Here is a 26,679-nt window from a genome sequence, read left to right as displayed (position 1 = left end):
TGATTACATAAGCAAATTCTCAATTTTACACGAATCACAATCAGGATTCCAAGCCCTCCACAGAACTGAAACAGTACTAATTACCCTCATTGCCAAATTCAAGCAAGAAATGGCATCAGGCAAAAGTATCCGCCTCCTCCAATTCGACATGTCTAGTGCATTCGACATGGTAAACCACAATATACTACTAAGACTACTTGATTACTTCGGGATTGGTGGAAACATCCTTAGCTAGATTAAGGGTTTCCTAACCACAAGAACATATCAAGTGAAATCAAACTTGAACATATCATCACCATGGAAAACAGACTGTGGAGTACCTCAAGGATCACCGCTATCACCGATCCTCTTCAACTTAATGATGACCACCCCCCTAGCCAAGTCACTATCCAACCAAGGCCTCAACCCTTTCATCTATGCAGACAACGTAACAATATACATTCCTTATAAACACGACCTAACAGAAATCAACAATGAAATCAAGCTCAACCTGAACATCATGGACTCATGGGCAAATGCATTTCAACTCAAACTCAATAAAGAAAAAACACACTGACTCATCCTCTCATCCCAATATAACACGGACAACCCCACAAGCATCAGCACCCCAGACTACACCCTCCCTATCTCAGACAGCCTGAAAATCCTCGGCGTTATAATTGACCGTAACTTAACACTAGAGAGCCAAGTAAAATCCACAACAAAGAAAATGTTCTACTCAATGCGGAAACTCAAACGCGTGAACCCATTCTTCCCGAGGGAAACATTTCACAACCTGATACAATCAATGGTACTAAGCTACATAGACTATTGCAATGGAATCTATGCAGGCTGCAAAGAACAAATCCCAAAGAAACTCCAGACTGCCCAAAACACGGCAGCCAGGCTTATATTTGGAAAAACGCGATTTGAAAGCGCAAAATCCCTTTGTGAAAAACTACACTGGCTCCCAATCAAAGAACGCATTGCCTTCAAAATCTGTACCTTGGTTCACAAAATCATTTACGGTGAAGCCCCAGGATACATGACAGACTTTATCAACATACCAACCAGAAACATATGCAAATCAACACGCACATATCTAAACCTGCACTACCCAAGCTGTAAAGGACTCAAATACAAATCAACTTACGCATCCAGTTTTTCATACATAAGCACACAACTGTGGAATGCATTACCAACAGCGTTAAAAACAACATACGACCACCTAAACTTCCGGAAATCACTAAAGACCAACCTGTTTAAAAACGCATACCCTGCAGACCCAACTTAAATGCCTGACCTCTGCTACACAAAATAGTAAAGTACGTAATGGACATAACACAACTCTTCCACTGACTGTTCCACATGAACTTTATCTTACCACACCATCACTCTGTATTTGTTCACACCGGAATCTGCAAACGCCTCTCCGGTAATATGTAAGCCACATTGAGCCTGCAAATAGGTGGGAAAATGTGGGATACAAATGTAACAAATAAATAAATAAAAATGTGCATCACTTTGCATTTGCCTACTTTAAGGACTATGTAATGCTTTGTCTCCCTATCTGATAGATCCTTTATTCCTGCTGTTACTAGGTGACTTTGACATCCATATATTACATGGTAATTCTACTTTCTGATTCTAATCTGTCTCACCAAATTCACTTCCCTAGTCATTCAGCAGGCCAGGTTCTAGGACCTGCACTTCTTACTACCCTGGTAGCTCATTCCCTTCCAGTTCCCTGGGCTGATCACTTTTTCATAACATTCCCTTACTCTTCATGTTCTGCTACAGCAAAATCTTTGTAACAAAAAAAGCACAAAAGGGCCTCAAGAACTGGAACAATGGTACAATCTTTAATGAAATTGACCCAACCCGTGTTTCGGCGCTCAACAATGCCTACCTCAGGGGTCGAGATAAATATTTCTTAAAAGTCTTACAGTTTCAGTCTGATTGTACCAAACGCTTCCAAAATCTGAGATGAGGTTCCGATGACCCATTTCGGAATCTTCGGTAAATTGTGCTGGACACTCCTTCGGCTTCTTAGAAGTGTCCGGCACAATTTACCGAAGATTCCGAAACGGTTCATTAGAACCTCATCTCGGACCTTGGAAGAGTTTGGTACAATCAGACTGATACTGTAAGACTTTTAAGAAATATTTATCTCGACCCCTGAGGCAGGCGCTATTGAGCGCCGAAACACAGCCCGCGTTGGGTTTATTTCATTAAAGATTATACCATTGTTCCAGTTCTTGGGGCCCTTTTGAGCTTTTTTTGTTACTGTGTTTTGTGTACTATTGGACCCTCTCTTCTTTGCTGTACAGCAAAATCTTCATCATCTAAGTTGAAATGTTCTCAAAACCTATTGAATCTCACTCCCTTGTTATGACCCCTTTCCCAATGACTGTTTATCACCCCTCTAGACACTCAAATTTCTACCTAGAATTCCCTTATGACCTCTGCCCTTGATAAAACTGCTCCCAAGAAAATAATTAATGTTTGTTCCCATCACTCCCACCCGTGGTTTCATCACAGACTTAAGTTACTCAAACAACAACTTTGCCAACTGGAGCATCGCTGGTGAAAACTTCACCTTCAATATCATCTGGAATCTTTAAACTTGCAGCACCTCACTACAGACAAACAATTACAGCAGCAAAACAAATCTACTTCTCAACTTTACTTAAGAATCTGTCAAAATTCTGCATCAGGTCACAAACTCATCCCAGCCTTCTTCTACAAATAGCACACTCCTGGGTAATGACTTTGCATCAGCAATTGGAAAGAAAGTATGAGACACTCACGAAACCGTAAGTCTAAATGCTTGGAAAATACGCCTCTCTGTCTACTTTATCAATTCTAATACCTCATGGCTTTTTTTGATGGGGTACTTGGGGGTACTGAGTACCGGCACCTTTTCCACTGTCTACTAAAATGGACCCCAAGTTTTAATGAAAGAGCTCAGGCTCTACACACCAATTCTGCCTTGTCACAGATTCTGTGACTGGTTGTAGGGGGTATGGCTATTGTGGGGTGGGTCCCTCAGTGATCACCCCACCCCTGAAGGGTGGCCTGGCATTTGAGTACCGGCACCTTTTTCACTAGAAAAAACACTGAATAACCTCCAGTTCTCCACATTTCTCTACAATTATGGCATGCAGAAACATGTTCTCTAATTTTAAGAATTCCACCTTCTTGGAGCTTACCAAAGCAATCCCATCATCCACCTCCTCCACTGTGCCAACTGATCTCCTTCCAACTTTTATTAAAGACCATCAGTCAATCTTACCTTCCTTATGTACATTTCATGATATCCACCAGCATTTCCTCTAGAATCTTTCCTGCTTGTTTGAAGATTGCTACTATTGTGATCTGATCCCTTCCATCTCCTCAACTACCAGCCCATTTCCTAGCTTCCTTTTCTCTCTAAGTTTACTGAAAAAGTGGTAGCTACTCAATTAACCTTTTCTGAGTAAGATAAATGCTCTTAAGTCATGACAGGCAGGTTTTAGGGAGCATATCTCTACTGAACTCATCCTCCTAAGTCTGCATGTGTCACGATCCCAGGCTCTTAGCAAACTGTCATGGACTAAGGGACAACGTGAACTCTTGGGCTGCTGTCAACGAACGGCAGCAGCAGGCAAACCCTCCAACCAGGACTAGATCTTCCTGTTTCAGAGTTGCAGTCCCATCCTATGGAACTCCTTTCTACTTTGTCTATGTTTAGAACCTTCATTCAAGAAATTCACAGCAGAGCTTAAAGCTTATTTCTTTTATAGGGCTTTTTCTTCTTCTACCCTTGCATCCTGGTTGAATTTATATTACTATCAATAATTGTGTTGCCACAATCCAAATGCAACTCTGATAACATGTTGTGCCCTTTCCACTTCCTCCCTCCCACGTTGTATCTTAGCTATAATTACCTCCATATTTCCTTATTCTTCCTTATAAAAAGTGATTGTAGCCTAGGTCCCTTATGTGTCATTTCCTGTCTTATCCCTTATACTTGATTTTGTTTCATTGTAAATTGCTTGGCTACACGCCTCCTCGGGGTCGGGTCCAAAAGTGGTCGGTCCTGATGGGCCTTCCCAGCAGGAGCCTTTGAGACAGGTGGAGACCCACTCGACGGCTCACTGCTCCCAGCGTGCGGTACCGCTGTCGACGTTGAAGTGACGGGCAAGGCTCCAAACAGATGCTCCTGCTGAGCCTGTCTCGACACCTGTGTCCTCTTTTTAAGGCTAAGACACAACTTACACACGTCTGGGCGATGGTCGGGCCCAAGACACTGGATACACCACGAATGGGGATCGGTACCTGAGATTGCCCGGCTGCACCGACCGCACTTCTTGAAGCCGCTGGGAATCTTCAATGTCATGGATGGAAAAATAGCGGCGGCGAAGTCAAAATTCGCGATGGTGCCAAGAAAAAAGGGGCACAAAAAAGAGAAATGCGAATGCATAGTCCAAAAGGGGCCGCGACGGCAGCGAAAGAAAACTTAATAGGGCCCAACTCTAAAAAGTAAGGGAACTACCAGAAATGTTTTTTGTTTTTTTTTAACTTTTCCAACAGGAAACGAAGAGGAAAAAAGAAAAAAAAACGCGAAAATTCGCAACCAAAAACAACGGCTTTTTCTCAGGGCACAGAGAGAGATGGCTAACACAACCGCTCTCTACCGCAGAAAAAGAAAAAACTGACGGGACTCTCACGCGATGGGCGGGAAGCTGATGGCCGTACATGCACAGTGCATGCACCCGCGCGCGATCGGAGGCTCTAGCAAACTTTTGTTGCTAGGTAGATTTCCGATCTTGGGGGCTGCCGTGGACGTCACCCATTCGTGAGAACAAGCAGCCTGCTTGTCCTCGGAGAATTAGTAGTATATAAAATAAAAATGAAAAGTGAAATGAAAATCTCAGGGGCGCAAAGTTAAAAGTTCACCTAGGGCATCTAACACCCTTGCGCAGGCTGTTCTCAGGCATGTTACGATCCCTTCAAAGGCAGTTTACTCAGTGTGTACTGATGAGAGAAAATAGTTTATGAGATTCAATGGAAAAGTACCTCATGGCAGTAAGTAACAACATGATTGGGAACATCTGGAAATAATGGCTCCTTCAGATGAAATGAAGCATTGTTAAACTGCACTTCAACCACACTCACTGTCAACATCATTCAGTATAACAAGACTTTTGTTATGTTACTTCCAGCCACAGGACACCATTTTGAGTCAAAGGTCAATCTATCCCAGGATCCTGCCTCCAAATGGGATTTCAATTATGTGTAAGAATTCAAGAGTTTCTTAAGGTATCTAAACCTTGTACTGTATCTGCCTTGAATATAAATTCTGTGTATGCACATGATGGTTTTCGAACTATACCTTCGAAAAAGGTTGTAGATCAGGAAATCAACCCGTTCTTGCAAATGTGGCCTCTGTAATGGAATTGGATCTCCTTCATAAGTCACCTTGTTTGACAGTTCATCTAATTTGTCCAGCTGCCTTCTTTCTTGGAATAGACTCTCTGCCAGTAGTGTAAACCTATTACAAAATTTATGAAATATGTCTTAATTAATTTTCTTTAAAAGGCATCCAAAGATCATACATTAGAAAAGAAAAAACACAAAACAAAAATAATTTGTTTCTCAGTCTTTATTAGTCAATACTGGCCTGTAGGAATAAAAGAGAGAATTAATTTTTCATGGCCAGTCTCTGCTTGTCTTCTCTATTTAGACCAGCAGCCAGAGTTCTAACCATTGCTACAAGCAACTGCTCATTATAAGGAAACTCATACTGAAGCAGTGGCGTAGCCAGACCTGACATTTTGGGTGGGCCCAGAGCTAATATGGGTGGGCACTGTGCATATAGGTATGAATATTGTTTCTTGGGATACTACAAAATAATGCCTTAGAATGCACTTGATGATGAATTTCTAAGTAGTCTGCCCAACAGCTGCCCTGCATCGACATAAACCACAGACATACTTAAAGGAGAACCCGATATTTTTAAATATATTTACATTATGCCATATCAAATTTGACCAGACATAGATCTACTATAATGGCAAACATCTCAATGCACGTGACAGGATCCTGCAATATAATTACAGCAATGACGTACAGCAATGTATTCAAATTCTGATAGCACCTCAATAAGAGCAACAAAATCCCTTCACTGCCAGGTACTTTGTAAAGTAACACTAAATCCTGCAAAGAGGCTTCTCAGATCCTATGTTGCAAACCTTAACACCAGTTCCAATAACAGTACCTTTCAAAGGCAGCAGTGAATATACACAACAGCACTACACATCCCATTGGAAAAGCCAGACAAGTCATACTCATAGATCCCCACACAAACCACATGCCAGCAGAATCTCTCACCTACTCGGACACATGCAGGACATACACAGACCAACCCTAATCAATTACAGAATAATGGAATAAAAATTAGAAATTGTTTTTTAACCTGACATCAGCTTTTCCCGTCCCTGTCCCCCCTCCATCCATCTCCGTAACCCAGAATCTGCCCTTCTTTTCCTTCCCTACTCCCCCCATCTATCCCAGTAGCCCAGCATCCATCCCATAGCTAGGCATCAGCCCTACCCTGTCCCCCACCCCTCCCTGTAGCCTAGCATCAGCCCTGTCCTACCCCCATCCACCCCCCCCCCATGGTCTGGCATCTCCCCACCCCCACCCTAAAGGACACAAGCATTAAATATAAGACCTTTTTTATTTTAATGTCCTGGGCACTGCAGAGTTCACCTCCACCCAGAAACCCACCTACATTAAATGTAAAACTTTTTTTTTTTTTAATTTTAACCAAGGCACTGCACTGCACTGCACTGCAAAGACCAACCCCATCCAAAACCCCACAAAGGCACCAACCTATATCTTTTTTTGCCCTATGCAGTGAAGAGCCCACCCCCACCCAGAACCCCACCACCAGCCAGCATTAGGCTGTACACATTAAATTTTTAAAAATATATTTTACCTGGGCTGGGTAGCTGTGCTTCGGTGGTGGCAGGCACTGGTGCAGATTCAGAAAGCACTATGCTCCGCTCCGTGTGTGCTGTTGTGGGGCCGCAGGGGAGTGCTGAGGCTAAGGCCTTGGGGGGGGGGGGGGAGATCAACAAAAATGGCTGATTCATCCATCGAAGGGTCAGTGAGGAACCCGACACCGATGGTGATGAAAGCCAGCAGATTTTCCCATGCAGCACTGCGATGCCGTCATGCACACTGTAGTGTGGAGGAGGAGCGTAAAGCAGCAGATTCCAGAGTGAAACCGGACAGGGAGTGAGCGACAGAGTAGCGGTGCCTACGCCTACCCACAATGCCTACGCCTACCCACTTCCGGATCAGGACCTGGCCCGCACTTTTAAAAAATGTGGTAGGTAAGAGGAAGAGGACCGGAGAGTTGTCAGCTGCGTGGGTGGGCCTGGGCCCACCCAGGCCCACCCGTAGCTACGCCCCTGAAGTAAATTTTCAAAAGCTTAAATTACTCAACTTTGGAAGTTAACTGGTTAAATCATTTGAAAAGGTACCCCCCTTTGAAAAGTAAAACCAGTGCATACAAAATCACTGTTGCAGATTTAGCTGGTCAATGAGGGGAATGGATTGGGGGCATTTCAGAGACATGTATTCACTCATCTCCTGTGCCTTTATGTCACGTGGAGGGGCATAATCGAACAGCGCCGGCCATCTCTGTGGCTGGCTCCATAAATGGGCGGAGCCAACTGTATTTTCGAAAACGATGGCCAGCCATCTTTTCTTTCGATAATACGGTTGGGGCCGGCTAAATCTCAACATTTAGGCCAAATGTTGAGATCGCCGGGTTTAGAGATGGCCGGCTTCAGTTTTCGGCCATAATGGAAACCGGGCCCGGCCATCTCAAACCCGGCAAAATGCAAGGTATTTGGTCGTGGGAGGAGCCAGCATTTGTAGTGCACTGGTCCCCCTGACATGCCAGGACACCAACCGGGCACCCTAGGGGGCACTTCTAAAAATTAAAAAAATAAAAAAAAATTGGTCCCAGGTGCAAAGCTCCCTTCCCTTGGGTGCTGAGCCCCCCCAAATCCCCCCAAAACCCACTCCCCACAACTCTAGACCACTACCATAGCCCTAAGGGGTGAAGGGGGGCACCTACATGTGGGTACAGTGGGTTTTGGGGGGGGTTTGGAGGGCTCCCATTTACCACCACAAGTGTAACAGGTAGTGGGGGGATGGGCCTGGGTCCACCTGCCTGAAGTGCACTGCACTTACAAAACACTGCTCCAGGTACCTGCATACTGCTGTCAGGGAGTTGGGTATGACATTTGAGGCTGGAATAGAGGCTGGTAAAAAAATGTGTAAAAACCTTTTTTTTTTGGGGTGGGAAGGGGTTGGTGACCACTGGGGAAGTAAGGAGAGGTGATCCCCGATTCCCTCCGGTGGTCATCTGGTCAATTGGGGCATTTTTTTGAGGTTTGGTCATAAAAATAAATGGACCAAGTGAAGCCGGCGTCCTGCCTTCTGTACCCTGCCGAAATGCTCCCTTGAAGATTCGCCGGCTCCGCGACGGAAAGCAGTTGGCACCGGCCAAAATCGGCTTTTGATTATACAGATTTGGCCGGGTTCCGGAGATGGCCGACCATCTCCCGATTTGTGTCGGAAGATGGCCGGCGATCTCTTTCGAAAATAAGCTGGATAGGTATTTAAATGTCTATATCATATATTTAAATGTCTCTAACATATCTCCCCTCTCCTGCCTTTCTTCCAAAGTATACATACTGAGATCTTTAAGTCTGTCCTTATATGATTTATGACGAAGACCACTGACCATTTTAGTAGCTGCCCTTGGGCCAACTCTACCCTATTTATATCTTTTTGAAAGTACGGTCTCCAGAATTGTACACAATATTCTAAATGAGGTCTCACCAGAGTCTTATACAGGGGCATCATCACCTCCTTTTTCTTACTGGCCATTCTTCTCCCTATGCACCCAAGCATCCGTCTACCTTTCACTGTCACCTTTTCTACCTGTTTGGCCACCTTAAAATAATCACATATGATCGCACCCAAGTCCCGCTCCTCTTTCATGCACAAACGTTTTTCACCCCCTAAACTATACCGTTCCCAATAGTTTTTGCAGCCAAATGCATGACCCTGCATTTTTTAACATTAAATTTTACCTGCCAAATTCCAGATCATTCCTCTAGTTTCACTAAGTCCTTCCTCATGTTATCTACACCATCAGGGGTGTCTACCCTATTGCAGATTTTGGTATCATCCACAAAGAGGTAAACCTTACCAGACAGCCCTTCAGCAATATCACTTACAAAAATGTTAAAAATAACCGGCCCAAAAACTGAACTTTGAGGTACACCACTGGTAGCATCCTTTTCCTCAGAATTAGCTCCATTTACCACTGCCCTTTGTCACTTTTCACTCAACCAGCTCCTAACCCAGTCAGTCACTATAGAGTCCATACTGAGGGCACTCAGTTTATTTATTAGCCGTCAATGTGGGACCATGTCAAAGGCTTTGCTAAATTCTAAATACACCACATCTAGCACTCTCTCTCTCTCTCTCTGGTCACCCAGTCAAAGAAATTAATCAGATTTGTCTGACAAGACCTTCCTCTAGTGAAACCATGATGCCTCAGGTCCTGTAATCCACTGGATTCCATAAACTTTACTATTCTCTGTTTAAAAGCATTTCCATTAATTTACTTATCACAGAAGTCAGACTTAGTTGCTTGTAGTTTCCAACTTCTTCCTTACTTCCACTTTTGTGGAGAGGGATCACATCTGCTCTTCACTGGTCCTCCGGGACCACTCTCAACTCTAGAGAAGCATTGAATAGGTCAGCCAGTGGAGCTGCTAGAACTTCCCTAAGTTCCTTCAGTACCCTTGGATGTATGCCATCCAGCCCCATTACTTTGTCCACCTTTAGTTTAGCCAGCTCCTCACGAACACAGTCCTCTGAAAATCAGTCAGGGACTACCATCCCTCCATTCCTATTTATGTTTGTCTTCTGCAGTCCTGCTCCCGGCCCTTCAGCTGTGAACACAGAACAGAAATATTTGTTAAACAATTCCACCTTATCTTTATCAGCTTCTATATATTCCTCCCCTTCATCTTTGAGTCTCAGAAAACCACTTTTGTACTTCCTCCTATCACTAACATATCTAAAAAATGTCTTGCCCCCCACCCCCATTTTTCCATATTGACTACGTTTTCCTTCCATTTGCATCTTTGCTTTCCTGACTACTGTACCAGCTTCTCTTAGCTTTTCCAGGCATTGTCGCCTGCCTTCCTCTGCGATCTCTTGCAGTTTATAAAGGCTAATCTCTTTTTCCTTATCTTTTCAGCTATTACTTTTGAAAACCAAAGCGGCCTCCTTTTCCTCTTACTTTTATTTATTTCCTTGCAAAAATGTTTGTTGCCCTTATAATAGTTCCTTTCAGTTTTGCCCTCTGCTTTCTAACTTCTTCCAGATGTTCCCATCCAGACAAAAATTCCTTGAGGTAATCCCCCACCTGAACAAAGTTAGTATTTTTGAAGTCTAGAACTTTCACTTTTGAATGAACCCTCTTCACAACTATCTTAATATTAAACCACACCATCTAGTATGAGATATATCATCTTACCATCATAACGCTTTTAAATCTTCACTGGGAACAGCAGGGCAAATTGCAGTCCTCTCTGGTGCAGTTGACTACAAACCTGTGGCATCACCCTTTTCTGTATGCCCACATGTACTGAGTAAACTTGAAACATCAAAATCCTCCAAATTCCGTTCTTTCCAGTAGGATCTTAATAAGCACTTCTTGACTGTCCAGTTCAGTATACAGATGATCACCAGTTTCAGTCAGTTCTCTCTCTCATGAACTGGGTCAGTGTGGTAGGCTCATTCATAACTAAGCAGATCTCTCATGGAGTCAGTGTTCAAAAACCATACCCAACTCAGAGTCTTCATAATCTCTGGCAATACTATGAGGCATGCATTATTGCACCAGCTTCTGTTTTCCTGGTCCTACTTTCTCTATCAATTTTGCAGTCTTTTGCTGAAGTGCTTGCAGTTGCTGGGACAATTAGCCCATCTCATCTTCATGGGCTGATATACGCTGTTCCAGTTTCTCAACCCTTCGAGCATATGCATCAAATTTTCTCCAATTTATTCACGGGCCGAGTGCATCTTATTGAGCTTGCTTTCCATAGCCGCTGACACACTTTATGCATGAGTCTCTCGCCCTCTGCCACCATCTTGCTCTATTGCTCTTGCACCTTCTTTCTGCCTGACATAGCTATACTTTCTACACTGTTATAACACAACTTGTCTTATTGGTGGCAATTTCTTCAAATGGGCTAGTTTTGCACATACTATGACAGGAATGAACCTCACTCCTAAGCCAGGGAATGTGAAGTATAATTTCAGTCTCTCAAATTTACTGCTAACAGTTGTCGTAGTACTTCCATTGTGCCAAAGAGAGCTTCTTTCTGGAGTTCATAAGATGTAACAAGTACAGGCCACTTATCCAGATGCGCTCGGAAGTTCTATTTAATCAAGCCTGTGGCACCCAAAATGATAGGAAATATTTCTGTATCTCTCTGCCACATTTTCATAGCTTCAGACTGCATTTCTTGGTACTTGATCTTTCCTATCTCCGCACAATTCACCAAATAATCATTTGGAACCAATACCAATGTGGTTAACTATCTCTGGGTGCTACAGTAGAGCGGAGTCACCTAGAAGCTCCAAAACCTGCATTGGCTAAGCAGCCCAGCATCACCTCAAGTCCAGTCAATTAGTAATCAGTGCTTTCTGGCTATATATATGACTGAACAAATATAGGTGCTACAAAAGCAAGAGTAAATCTGGCTGGCCACTCCTATGGTCTCCAAGAAAAAAGAAATTGTACAGTGTGTGCTAAAATTATTGCACTCAAAGGGGGAAATTCTGTAAATGTTAGACACCAATATGATTAGTGCTAAGCTAATATTCTGCAAAGGGTGTTCTGCATAGAACAACCTTTACAGAATACAGGCTTAATGCACATGTTGGCACCTAACTTGGGTATGAGAATTTTCGACTGCCAAAAGCTGGTATAAATGCTGGCACCCAACTAATGGCAGCTAATCATACAAATTCAAGTATTCTATAACATTGTGTGTAAATTCTGGGAATGCCCACGATCCGCCCATGTCCCTCTCATGGCCACACCCCCTTTGGAAATTTAGGCATGCATGTTATAGAATAGGACACAAGGCAGATGTGTGCGTAACTCCTAATTACTGCCAATCAATTTCAATAATTAATTGTTCCCACTTAATTAGGTAAAAGCCTTGCTCTTCTCCCAAGCCTTTATGTTTCAGTATTTTTATTGATGGTTCAACATATTAAACATGGCCAACAAGCACAGCACTTAACAGTCCAAATATTAAAACATACCGGCCATTATGAAAACGCTGATATTCATCATCAAAACTTTCCAAATTTTCTCCCATCCCCACCCTGATCATTACCTCCCCCCCCAAATTGTATTATCCCCCCGATTATTAACGATCCAGCATGTTACTCAGTGCCAACCGTCACATCCTCGAGCTCTTAAAGTAGGTTGAACAATAAACCCATGCTGCCCCTAATTAGCAAGATTAACAATACCTAACTTCCCTCCCCTCCCAACCTCCCTCCCCCCCACCCCAGGAAGGAGTAGACACCTGTTATCCTTAACTTCTTGATGTCAAGAGCCAACCATCCTGGCACATAGCTCAGAAGACACTTAGATCAATAAACCTTCTAACTAAACTTCTCCCAAGCCTTTAATGGAATAAGCAATTCATTTGCTGGGTGCACACATACATAACGACTAACACTGACTGCACATATTGTAGCAGGACTTGCTTACTCACTCCCACCCTTGCTGATATTATATTCATGCACCCTTCTGACTCCACACGTGCAACTTTTTTTTACATTATTCCTTCCTTTATTTCTAACTCCTGTTACTGTATCTTCACTTACACTGCATGCTATCTATTAAGATGTTGTGTATTGTGTTGACATTGTAAGTATGGGCCCAGAAGGTTTGGTTCACTACCTTTTGTTTCTAGTTATTTGTACTAATTCTTATTATCAATCATCTTGAAGCTTGGTTCTCCATCGGTGAAATCTGTTCGATTAAAATCAATATTTGAAAATTCTTTTGCATGTAAGGTAACTAAACAGTGGGACGATCTCCTGGTTGAATTAAGACAAATTGTATCTTATCTTTTTTTTCCCCCCCGAAAAGCTTTAAATACTTATTATTTTAATTACTGTTGCGATTGCGTTTTTTTAGATTGAATTCTTTGATTTTGTATAGTTTTCTTGTAATTTCTGTTAAGGTTTGTTATCTGCCTACAATCTATTATTTGAGATTAGTGCAGACTATGAATCACAGGAGTAGAATACTGCTGTAATTGTCCGTTACCTATGTTCAACTTATTCTTGCTGTACAATGCTTTGGGTGAATTTCTTCAGAAAGTTGGTAAATAAAGCCTAATAAATATATAAATAATTTAGGTGCAGATCTAGGATCCACACCCAAATTGCATGCCCAACTTTGGGTGCCATTTTTTGAATTTCCCTCCAAAATGGTCAAAATAATTCTGTCTGATATGATAACAACGATAAGAATTAAGTGGGTAAAAGATCACAGTGCCCACAGAAACCCTGGTTGCTGAGAGATTGGGACTAGGACAACAACAAAAAGCAAAGATATACTATAAACTCAGAGTGACAGATGTACAGAACCCTTCATGTACACTGTGAAGATGACAAAACTGTCTATGGCACTGTAGCAATAAGATGTACATCTAATGATGGGTGCCCATCCTGATATGTGTTAAGAAAACATACATAATGCATAGCGAATCACAGAAACTACCAACCTTTCCCCAGCAAAGTATTTAATAAAGCAAAAATATGCATGCACAAATTGGAGACCAACAATTGCAGAGAGACCACCCTCAAGACGGGCAGCCTGGCTGTTATCAGGAGGTGTATCTCCAGGATCAAGGAAATATATACTCTGCGAGAAGCAAGCACATTTTTTAGGGAAGAAGAAGAAGAAGAAGAAAAAAGAAGACATTGCAAAGGGTCTTAAGAAAGTAAACTTAGGAGGCAGGTATAACAAAAAAAAAAGCGAAGAAAACTACAAAGAAAATTCTCAAAGGAGGAGAATACCTGTATCAATCAGTACCCCCCACCCTAGTCACCAGCCCTCAGATTCTATAAAGGTCACCCTAGTTGGGCATGCAAATTTGGGTGCACAGAGCAGTGTGCATGCAAATTAAAGTTAAAGTAATGCAAATGACTTGTTATTCATCCTTTATATATGGTTGGAACCACAATAAAAGACTTCCCATAAATGGCATTTTAATGAAAAATGGAAGTTTACCAATTTTGGAACTGATCGAGCCCTCCGTGGAGAGGGCCTCCAATGCAGGCAATCTGCTGGCGCCGTTTCCAGTCCAGTAGCTCCTCATTCAACATGCCACTAATCAGCGCATCAGACTCATTTACTATCTGTGCCATTTTGCTAAGGGCTTCCTGCAAATAAGGGAAAAGGTAACATGAACCATTCAGAAACATGATTATTCATTTTTTTTACAGTCAGAATTCAGATTTAAGATAGAAAGAGTCATATGGCAGTTTGGAAAGTGTGATCGATGTCCCGTTTCTGAATTAACATTTGACAGTGTAAAGCTTGGGTGTTAGTCTATGCAGCATTGTACAGGAGCAGAGGCCAATATAACATGATTAAAGAGTCCTAGGAGCTTTCAGTTCATCCATGATGATTCTTTCTTGACATTAAACATTCTACGGTGAAATAAGTAATAGCAAATGGAAACCGTATTATGATAAATACACATTTGTTTTATTTCCAGTCTTAATGCTCGTTTAATATCAAGGTATTTTCCCCATGATATGTTGTGGAAAAAACCTCTTGATAGATTAAGTTCCTAGTGGCTTCTATGCAAAATATTTTTCCCTTGAGTATGCAAAGTGAGAAGACCTAAATCCTTTTGAATTAAGAATGTGCAGTATTGTTGATCTTTAGAAAGAAGGTCCTTGTGGCTTTTTTTTTGTTTCATGTTCCATTTGAAGTAACTGATGAGATTTTCCAGCCTTACGGAATATTAACGAACTAGCTAGCATTCATTGATACTTTACCAGAAACTCTTAAGTGTCGGCCTGGCTGTTTGTGGATCTCCCCGTAATGCTCTGCCTGGTGACCATCCAGGTGGCACTGCAGTGGCTGTTAATGGCAGAGTGAGGAGCGAAAGCAGCCAGGAATTGAATGGCAGCCTTAATCTGAAATACTCTCAGAGTGCCACCCGACCATCTTGACAGCAATGGCACCAAACTGAGCACTCACTAAAAGCAATAAGCCACAAGTGGAATTTTAGGGGGCTGAAATGTGTAAATGGCTTGCTGAAAATCCACATATAATTTTAAACAAATATCTTATCTGTTTAAAGTTTTTCCTGCCATTTATGCATTTGCAGATAAATGCATAAATTAAACTGTATGCGCTAATCCAGGGCACGCCCTTGACTCATCCATTCACCTCCCATGTCAATGCCCCCTTTGCAGTTATGCGCAGTTTACAGAATACCAACTAAGGACAGATACACACATAACTGCTAATTGATGCCAATTAACACCAATAATAACCTATTATCGGTAGTTAATGCCAATAGACATCTAGTTAAGCAACTAACATATGACAGAATTGCCCATATTTTGTAACAGTGTGTGGAAATTTGCACATGCTATTTGATAGAATCAGGGGGATAGTGCAGAAGCGTCTGTGAGGATATTCAGAGACACTATCCAGATAATTCCTCTGTCCCAATCAGCAGCACTTATCAGGATAGCAGGTGCTCTTATCCAGTACCAGCTTCTGAATATTGACCCCCTTTGTTTCTTTTAACTACTAACCAACCAGCAATGTTTATGAGTAGCTAAGTATTTAGTACCAAATAGGGCCTTTAAGTATCTGAAATGTCAAACAAAAAGGTTTCTGCATGAAATAAGATAGGTTTTCCTTTTAACTGAAGACAAGGAAATCAGCCCCTACCAACCAAACAAAGCTTTCCACTAACCTTTCTTTTGTGGTCTAGGGCGTTCAACATTTCCTGTAGCTTATAGACTTCCTGTTTCATGAGAAAATTGTTTTTGTCTCCCTGCTCTGTAGGAAAAAGAAGGTGTTAATAATTCACAGAGAAATGTTTTTGTGTATATGATAGAAAATATATTTAAGAATATTTTTCCACACTTGGAAATTAATATTTATAAATAAGTTTAGCTGGTAAATAGAAATGCCTCATGTTTAAAAATCAGGAGGCAGGAAGTATGTGTCCCCCCTTACCCCTTGCCTCCCCTGCATGTGACCATACCCATACACTTGCTGCCAATCAGAATTTTGACTGATATTTTACAAAGCTTAAAACAGGTGCCAGCTCTGTGGGTGCTTGATCATCCCCAATATTGAAATTTTCATTTTGTCTAAGGAGAGTTCATTTGTGAAGGGTTTGGTTCCCCCCTATTATTCTGAAAAGTTAGTTCCTATGCTTGTTTAGGAATGCTAAAAGGCACTAATTCTTTGAGGACACACGACCTTACAACTGAGTGATGTCATTTGATGGAGCCCACATGGGAAACAGTTTTGCCAACTCAGAAAAGATCTAAAAGCTATTAAGAGGCATTACTGCACTTTTCTGACTAGCCACGAAGTGCTATCATGTAGGATCTTCTCAGTTTTTGCTCTTCTCAAGAGCTGAGGAGAAGGTAGAAGACAAAATGGTTGGTGAGGTTATGAAAGTAGAGAATGGACAGTGTGGTCTTGAGGTCTGTAGTGGCTTTTGTTGAGGAAAAGATTGGGAAGAGAGAGCATCAGGAAAAGAACATATAGTGGAGCCATAGGAAATAGAAGAGATAATATAAATCTGTGAAGATAAAATATGACAGCCAGCCAGAAGGAGAGCGGGGTAGCAGGAGATGAGGTACAAGTGGTTTGGGGATAAACTAGGAGTCACTGCAGAGGACACTGGGAGGAAGATGCAGATGGCCAGCAAAACCTACCCAGCATATCCCAACATGACAGCCTGTTCTCTGGAATCTCCTTTAGAATCCATCTCCACTCCCAAGTGAGGAGTAGCCTAGTGGTTAGGGTGGTGGACTTTGGTCCTGAGGAACTGAGTTCGACTCCCACTTCAGGCACAGGCAGCTCCTTGTGACTCTGGGCAAGTCACTTAACCCTCCATTGCCCCATGTATGCCACATTGAGCCTGCCATGAGTGGGAAAGTGCAGGGTACAAATGTAATTAAAAAAAAAACTAGAAAATCAGTTTTGATGTCTGTCTGCCTGTTGGCAGTACCTTTTGTTTGTCTTTCCTTTGCAACTGTAGCTAGGAAGTCCCAGTTGTAAGGACTTGTGATCCTGTTGTCCACAGAGAAAATCGGGTATATTTTGCGGACAGCAGGATACAAGTTCTCACATACCCTCTCACTTCCCCTGGATGCTCTTTCCTAAACTCAGTTAATCAGTGACTCAGGAGGTCCCATGTGAAGATGCATAATGGAAGTCATTGTGTTTATCGTAAAACTCTTGTAGCCCGCATATCACAATAGCGCTATGTAGATAACAAATTTACATAAACAATAAATTACACATACAAATTAGTAAACGTACATTATTATTATTTATTTGGATCTTTTTCAATAGTAGCTCAAGGTGAGTTACATTCAGATTCACTGGGTATTTCCCTGTCCCTGGAGGGCTCACATTGTCATACAAATTAAAATTACTTCAAAATTAAACACTTTAATATATGTCTGACATCCTACAAAAATCACAAACATTATTCTGATCTGCAACCAAACATCCTTCAATTAAATAACCCTGGGGTCCTTTTATAAAGGCGCACTGAAAAATGGCTTGTGGTAGTGTATCCATTTTTTTTGCGTGCCTTTAAAAAAGGCCTTTTTAAAATTTTTGCTGAAAATGGACGTGCAGCAAAATGAAAATTGCTGCGCGTCCATTTTGGGTCTGAGACCTTACAGCCAACCATTGACCTAGCGGTAAAGACTGGGTGGTAATGACCTATACGCGCCAAATGCCACTTGGTGCACGTCTGTTACGCATGCCCAAAAATAAAAAATATTTTTCAGACGCATGTATTGGATACGCGCCAAAAATGAAATTACCGCAAGAGCCATGCAGTAGTTGGGCGGTAACTCCATTTTGGTGAACTTTGGGCGTGAGTAGACCCTTACGTGGCTTTGTAAAAGGGCCCCCCCCCCCAAATCCTGCTGAAATAATACTAACTCTTACTGCATTCAAGACCATACTAAGTTAGAGAGGAGGTATATACCATTTTGCTACAGCATTCCCCTTCTTTGAATGGCTGCAATGGTACGACCTGCCCTTATATAGGTCATATTACCTAGAGAGTGTGTGGTGTGTTGATAATGGAAGATGTCTTGACAGGAGCAGTGAGTATCAGGCCCTTCATTTGTTTTGTCTTGTGTGACAACTCCCTTGACTTTTGAGTTGTGTCCAGTGTGAAGTGAATGTGACAGACAAGTGATTTTCCCCATTCTTTTCTTTGCTATTTAACTAAGGACTGGTCTTGCAGCTTGGCTCTCAAGCCAAAAGGACCAGGAGAGAGAAGCTCCACTCAGGAACTGGACTACTGAAGGAGATACTGAGTATTAGATTATCTCTATTGGAAAGAATCTGTGTGGAAGTGGATCCCAGAAAGGAAAGGTTGTGGGTTTGACCTAGAAGGGAAGAGGTGGTCCTAGAACCCAGGAAACACCTTTACCCCTAATAGATTATTGAGAGGGATCACAGACACTGATAAAGGAAGAATGTGGAGTATTACAGAGTTTATTCAAGGCTGTACTAGTTCAGAAGAGAAAGACTACCACAAAGCAGTAATTGTTTTGAATGTCTTTTCAGTAAAGAGAGTTGGAGCACCTCATATCTGTCTCTGAGTTATTGCTTGAATGGACCATTACACAAGGTCCTTGAAGGGAAATCCCCCCCCCCAAGAGAAAACCTGCTCCCTTAGATAAGAATGTGCATGCTTCAAATGAATAGGACCAGGAGGAAATAATTATTTAATAGGCCATCCCGCAACTGGGGCACCCCCCCCCCTCACATGTAGTCCTCTCAAAAGTTTTCAGATCTCTTCTGAGTTGGATGAATTTTTTTTTTTTTACATTAGCTACGAGGACTTGTATCCTACTGTACATGGAGTACACCTGCTAGAGATAGGTAACTTGATTTGACCCACAGAAGGCAATCTTGTACAATTCACTGTGAACCTTACCAGCAAATTTCGTAATGAAATCTCCACATGTACTCAAGAAAACTGACTAGATTTTATTGTAAAAAAGCAAAACAAACAATGTATGTATGCATGTAAGTATTTATTAGGATTCATTGAAGAAATTCACTAAAGTGGTGTACAGGAAGAATAAGCAATAGACAATTACAGTAGTAAAAATATAATCGTTCTTCAGGCACAAGGTATATTTATTTGCTGACTCTTAAGGGTTCAATGTGGTTTTACTTGTATCCAGTTCTTTGCGATGTGTGCAGAGGTACCAAACCCAGGGAACGTTATACTTCTGCATATACTTACCTCTGGTTTGTAGTGTTTTGTATCTGAAGTCAAATTCATCTTGTAAATCTTCTAAGTATTTCACATCTTGTTCTGTCATCTTTTTTGTAAAACAGAAAGATTTTACTACAATATGTGTGAACTTCCAGGTCTGGATATTATTCTAAATATTTACAGGATGATCAATTAACCCAAACCCATTTATATACCTTGCACTGCAAATGGAGCCAAAAACTCAATGTATATCAAATACCACATAAACATCAACATAATAACAAGTGTAGTAAAAACCGACATTTGGCAGCAAAGAGAAAATATTCATCATAACTTAAGAAAAGAGATTTGCACCATGCAAGAGGAAGAGCCACTGTAGATTATCCATTATCACTGCTCTCCACTCTGCCGGCAAATACAGCTTAAGAAAAAGCCTTAAAAACAAACATGCCAATTTTATAATTAGTGCAACTTAGTAAAAATAAACTGGCATATACTGTAAGATTCTATATAGATCACCCAAAATTGGATGAGCAATTTTGGGCGTGGATGGCAAATCTGTGCACAAACTAATTAGCTAATTAAGTGCTGTTATTGGTGTTAACAAGCACTTAATTGGCAGTAATTAGAAGTTACACATGGATCTACCTTACTCTTTATTCCAGAGGTTTTCAATCCAGTCCTCTGGACACACCCAGCCAGTTGGGTGTGCCCCAAAGACTGGGTTGAAAACCTCTGCTCTATTCTATAACATGTGTGCCTACATTTCATAGCACCTAACTCCAAAGGGGGTGTGGTGTGGCTCTGGGAGGAGCATAGGTAGGTCTGAGAAGTTCTCAGAAATTAGGCACGTTATTATAGAACACCTGCATTTGCGCACCTAACTGCCATCACTTGGGTGTGAGCATGCATTAGAGACCAAATTCTATAGATGGTACCAAAAAATCAGCGCCAAAAAAAAGAGAGGCCACAGCAGCTGTTCTGAAAAGTAGCTGCAAGAGGATTGTGCTCCTGCCCCCAAAGACTCCCGCTGGACCACCAAGGAACCAGGTAGGCCCCGGGGGCCTACCTCAACATCAGGAAGGGGAGGTGAGGGACTTTGGAAACTGTGAGGGGGCAGGAGGGAGGCAGAAAGGCAAAGAGGGGATCGGGAGGGTTTAAAAAAAATAGTTATGCAGGTGCTGGCCCAATATTCAGAGCCAGCACCCACATAGCTAAGCAGCTTAATTTAGGACAGCTTTTGAGCTGTCCTAAATTAGGCTGCTGAGATAAGCAGGTGCCATCACTGAATATTGCCAGCACCCGCATAACACTGCATAACACTGGCCTCCTCCGCAGTGCCGCCACCAGTGCTGCCCCGACCTGTGGCTGGAAGTGATTTAAGCAGGCAAGAGAGGCTTCTGCCTGCTTAAATCACTGAATATTGGCCACCTCATCTTCAAAAGGACTGAAGGTGGCACACAACAAAACACATACATAAAATCACCATTAAATGAGCAACATAATTCAACACAAAACTACAACACAATCAATGATACAGCAGAATAAAAAACCATCACCACATTCTCACCGCAGCTTAAAATAGCACTGAAGCATCCCGCGACAAGTTGAAAATGTGCACACGCTACCCACATGCTAAAAAATATTTTAAAACTTTTGATATAAGGGGGTGTATCTCAGGGGATGGAGAGTGGATGTTTCTGTGTAAATCAGCACATTGGCAATGCCATGCACTAACTGATTAGCGTAAGATTAGTGCTTGAGCCCTTACTGTCCACAGAATAGGTGGCAGTAAGGGCTCGCATGCTAATTTTTGTTAATTGCTGTATGCTAATGGCAACATTAGTGCATGGCCATTAAATCATAAAATAGGAAATCGGCCATTTCTGGCAAAAAGTGACCCTAGCACATGGGAAAAATCCGTGTAAAGGAGTGTTTGCAGCAGCTTTGTAAATGGTGTGATAAACACAGGACTGCCCTAACATGAGGAGGCTGCTGTCCTAGGGAAAAGACTGGAAAATGCCCTGATCTGGTCACTAGAGGGAGCCAAAAGGGGTAAGCCAGTGGAATGACCTGACGGGACAGCTAGAGGAGGTGCTCCTAGTATAGGACCTGCCCTGCCCCCAGGGGGAGCTCTCAGACTAGAAGGTTCTGAACTCCAGAGCTAGGAGGAGGAGCCTGGAAAAGAAGTGGTAACCTGTTCTCAGTCCTATAAAGAGCACTTCCAGGAGGAGCTGGGGAGAGAGGAAGACAGGAACCGGAATGGAAGGAGACCTTCAGGAAAAGCTGAGAAGGAGACCTGAAGGAGAGCTACTGCTGGAGACAGCCAAGGGACCTTCAAGAAGCCAGAAGGAAAGGAATCCTGCAGAGAAGAAAAAGGGACCTCCATAAAGCATAGAGAAAGAAAGTACTTACCTTAATATGATGCTAAGGAAGACAATAACTGTTGTAAAAACCAATGTGAATGGAACATTGGACCAGATGGAACTGAGTACTATTTGAAGTGGACTAACAGCAGTGGGGTGGAGGATAGGACTGTAAAGTTACAGTGAGATTGGAAAGTCCTGTCCAGGGGAGGACGCTGTCTTAATCTGAGACCCAAGTCTTCCAAATAAGTGGGCTCAGTTGAGGAGAAACAGGATGCATTGTTTATGGAAAGAAGTTGTTCCCACAGAGTGGATCATGGATGCTAATGTCGTGGATTTGCATCTGGTGTAACTAATTTGCATATTTGTTAAGGCTGAGAAACAAATGTATCCCCAACGAAGGAGACAGGGGGCACATTAGGGGTACCAGAAATGTGTCCTGTTACCCAATAATACTTCAGAGAAGGAGTCTAAGAAATTATGCTAAAGTCACCCTGAGTTGAAAGAAGAGCCCAAATGTTGAGACTGGGATTACAGGTTGCTAATAGAATTGCTACTGAGCTTTTCTTAGAGCTTTTAGTAAGCCCTGGCTGTAGGCTTGTGATGATGGAGTGGAGCCACAAGGGGGTTCTCAGCACATTGGAGCATTCCTGGGAGATTACAACAGGCTTCTCAATGTTTAAAAACAACATAAGGGACATCAAATAAATTATAATAGTAATGTATTTAAAATACAAAACCAGAGTAAAAGCAAGCCTAATTTTTAAGGCAAAAAAAAGTAACATAATATATAAGACTCTATTTGACAATTAAGTAATTTTATTTAATAAAGTCTTATTTTTCTGGATAACTTCATTACATAATTCTATAAAGAGTGCTACAAGCAAAATGGGACTTTATATATCGCCTTTCTGAGGTTTTTGCAACTACATTCAAAGCGGTTTACATATATTCAGCTACTTATTTTGTACTTCTGGAATATACGGATTAAGTTATTCTTCCAAAAATTCACAGTAGAAAATACAGATTTTTTGGTAGTTTCCAGAAATTCTTCATAGTCTTTCTCTAACTTTGAGAATCCCATTCTTTCTGCTGTTCAGAAAGGTCTTTCCCTTTTAAAGACTATGGACAGTTGACCTCTTACTAATCTTGCTAGATTAGAATAGAATGCTTCACACACACTATCTGATGATTCTGATAAATAGCCAGAGGGCAGGGTGGCAGTATTGTGGTCATTGGTAGATATTTTTACCTACAAGAAGCACCCTCACAACCTGCTGATTCAGGATCCGACTTGTGAGTTATAAAGATGTATTCTATTGAAACTTGCTATTAGTCAACAACCTGGTCACATCTCTGCCAAAGAATTTGCTTTCTTGTTTTAAAAATTGCCTAACTAAAGTACAGTAGTCCTCTGAGAAGACTGATTGTGTTAAGAACATATACTATGGGACCCTTTTACTAAACCACGTAGGCGCCTACACATGCCCAACATGCATCAATTTTGAGTTACCGCCCGGCTACTGTGTGGCCCTTGCGGTAATTTCATTTTTGACATGTGTCCGCTATGCACGCCGGAAAATATTTTTATTTTTTGGCGCACGGGCGGTAATCGGCATTTTACGCATGAAGACTATTACCGTGTGAGACCTTACCGCTAGGTCAATGGCTAGCAGTATGGTCTCAGACCCAAAATGAACGCACGGCAATTTAAAAAAGGCATTTTTTACAGGTCCATGTCTATACTACCGCAGCCATTTTTCAGCACGCCTTAGTAAAACGGCCTCTATATCTTTTCATTCTGCTGTTAAATCTTTAGTCTAAGACTCCTCTCAGATGGATTATTCTTCGTGATAAGAAATGATCACAGGAAGATGTACTCCTTGTTAAATAATTTCTTTGTGAACGCATTTATTGCTAAATAATAATAGCTGATTATTTTGGGGGGGGGGGGAGAAGGTTAAAAATATATAAAATTAGGTTAGTTGTTACTCTCTGGTTTTGTATTTTGAATAAATATTTGTTATATGATTTCCCTTGTATGTTTTTCAAAAGGTGTTGTATGGTTATTTTTTAATTTTTCAGTGTCTGAAGAAGACATAAGATTGTTGCAGCTACAGAAATATTTTCTCCATTTTGGTGAACCTATTCAATAAGCTTCACCAAAAACACTACGTGCTACCTTATTACTTTTACTTGAACTGTACATCATCCATTCAGAAAAGCTACGGCGCTTATTTTCAAAGCAGATAGACGTCTCAAAATGGCCAAAACCACGTCCATCTGCCGACAATTTTAGAACAGGCACAATTTGGACATTTTCCACTGAGTTTGTCCAACTAGCAAGGGGGCGTGTTGTGGGTGGGACTAGGGTGTCCCCAAAATTTGGATGTCTTTCAGCGATAATGGAACATGAAGACATGTCCAAGTCTAAAAAGAAGTACATTTTTATCTAGACCTGTTTCAATCACGTCCAAGTTTTTAAAACAAGATGCTCTTAATGGCCAGCAAGACCACTGCACTGATAACTAGGCTGCTCCACTGATCTGCAGGGACATCTGTGTGTCCATTTCTCTCAAAATGGTGCCAGGCAGATGCTCTAGTGCCTGGTTTTTTGGTGTTTATAATTTGGATATGTAACTTTGGAAAATAGCTTTTCTTTACAGACATCTTCTGTGGAAATACATCCATCTTAGAGCCATTTTTGAAAGGGAAACCCAGACGTTTTTTTCTGTTCAAAAATGGCTCTAAGATGAATGAGGTTTTTTTGGATGTAATGAGCTAAACATCCCAATTTTGACTTGGATGCATTTTTGAAAATGCCCTCCACATAGCCCAAAAAAGAGATGAATCAGACAATCTGGCTGAGAGAGTTAGACTCGTATATCATCTAGGGCAGGAGTTTTTAACCGTTTTTGGTTCCTGCACCCCATCAACTGATCAATGAAATTCTTACACCCCCTGCCTAAATCACATGTCTAGTAGTGACTACTAACAGCTACATATGTTGCTATTTGCTAACAATGCTACTGTTAATATGTCACTAATATTACAGTAGTACACAGGTTTACTACCAAAGAAGTCACACTTAAAGTTGCAATCCTATAATGAGGGAGATTCTATATATGACACCTAAAAAATTGTCGCTGAAATTAGGCGCACTGGGTCATATTATATAACTAGGCACCTAAATTTTGACAACGCCCATTTCCCTGTCCATAACCACACCCCTTTTTGCCTGCGTGCGTTAGAAGTTCAGTGCACTTCGTTACAGAATACACTTAGTGACTTATGCACCTAAATTCTAATGAGTGCCAATTAGTGCTCATTATTGAGTAAGTGCTGTTATCAGCGTTCATTAGCTAGTTAAGGTATGCACATTGTTATAGAATCCATGCCAATTTTGGCACAGATCTCTAGGCATGCTATATAGAATCCAGGGAAATATCCTATATAATAATACTCACCTCCAACGTTCTAACCTGCCTGGGACCGCGGATCCCTCGGAGGTGGTCTGCTAGGCAGCTTAGAACACACTGATGTCAGTGACGTCACTGACAGCTGATTCCCCTGCCTGGGAATCAGCTGTCAGTGCGCCGCTTCCTGCCACTTCGGAGCAAGTGGCAGGGAGCGGGGCAACACAGAACCCCCCCTCAGTGCATCACCAAAGCACCCCCCCACCCGAAAAACATCAACACCCCCGCCCCCCCACACACGTCACTCCCATCCCGTTCAAGGCCCCCTCACGCCCCTCCCACTGAGTTCCATACTCCGCCCCCCCTCCGCATTACGGACCCCTGGACCCCCTTCTGCGACCCTGTCGACCCCCCCCTTCCCGCCGAAAACCGTCCCCCACCGCCATCGAGTACCTGTGCTGACGGGGGACCCCGACAGCTGAAGTCCTGTGGCTGTGCGGCATTGCTTCCTGAATGAACTTCTGTTCAAATTTCTGTGCGCGCGTCTGACATCAGACGCACGCACAGAAACTTGAACAGAAGATCATTCAGAAAGCAATGCCAGCACAGATGAGAACAGAACTTCGACTGCCGGGGGTTGGGGTCCCCCATCAGCACAGGTACCCGATGGCGGTGGGGGACGGTTTTTGGCGGGAAGGGGGGGTGAACAGGATCACGGAAGGGGGGTCCAGGGGTCCGTAACGCAGCGGGGGGGTGTTGAAATCGGAGGGAGGGCGGAGTCTGAAACTCGGTGGGAGGGGCGTGAGGGGGCCTTGATGAACTGGGTGGGTGGGAGGCCAGGGAGGGAGGCCTTGAACTGGGAAGGAGAGAGGCCTTGAACTGGTAGGGAGGGTGGGTGGGGGATTGCCTTGCTAGCGCCCGTTTCATTGCGTTAAGAAACGGGCCTTTTTTATTAGTTGTTGAATAAAATGACCATTTACAAACATTTCACTCCCAAGCATTGTAACAACAATTCAGTAATTTCAGTCATTAGGTCACAGCTGTAGTCACAAAGACATGATTGTGCAAATGAAGTACAAAAACCTTAAGTTTCATTACTATTAATCAGAGCATTGCTGCTGTTTATCCTCAAACAACGCTAGAAACTATGCTTTAGTTTTCAACAGTGCAACATACATATCACATGCATTCAGTCTGTTTCTGTTTTGAGCAAATTCATTTGAAAACTGTCCTAATAACTGCCTTTACTCTGTCCAGAAAGTTTCAGTAAAT

The 26,679-nt window shown here is 42.2% G+C and overlaps 1 protein-coding gene across 2 annotated transcripts in view; it reads right to left on the bottom strand.

Moving 5' to 3' along the window:
* Positions 1 to 26,679, bottom strand: part of STAT4 (signal transducer and activator of transcription 4) — a 227,136-nt gene that overhangs the window by 98,140 nt on the left and 102,317 nt on the right. For both annotated transcript variants that reach the window (XM_030210264.1, XM_030210265.1), the window contains exons 6-9: positions 19,653 to 19,731; positions 16,104 to 16,189; positions 14,393 to 14,544; positions 5,357 to 5,515 (exon numbers count right to left, since the gene is read on the bottom strand). In XM_030210264.1, coding sequence (XP_030066124.1) covers positions 5,357 to 5,515; positions 14,393 to 14,544; positions 16,104 to 16,189; positions 19,653 to 19,731 — 476 coding nt within the window. The remainder of the gene's footprint in view (positions 1 to 5,356; positions 5,516 to 14,392; positions 14,545 to 16,103; positions 16,190 to 19,652; positions 19,732 to 26,679) is intronic.

The sequence above is a fragment of the Microcaecilia unicolor genome, chromosome 7 (genome assembly GCF_901765095.1).
Source record: "Microcaecilia unicolor chromosome 7, aMicUni1.1, whole genome shotgun sequence".
Classification (NCBI taxonomy): domain Eukaryota; kingdom Metazoa; phylum Chordata; class Amphibia; order Gymnophiona; family Siphonopidae; genus Microcaecilia; species Microcaecilia unicolor.
The sequence above is the reverse complement of the archived record's forward strand: the minus strand, read 5'-3'. Positions and strand labels throughout refer to the sequence as shown.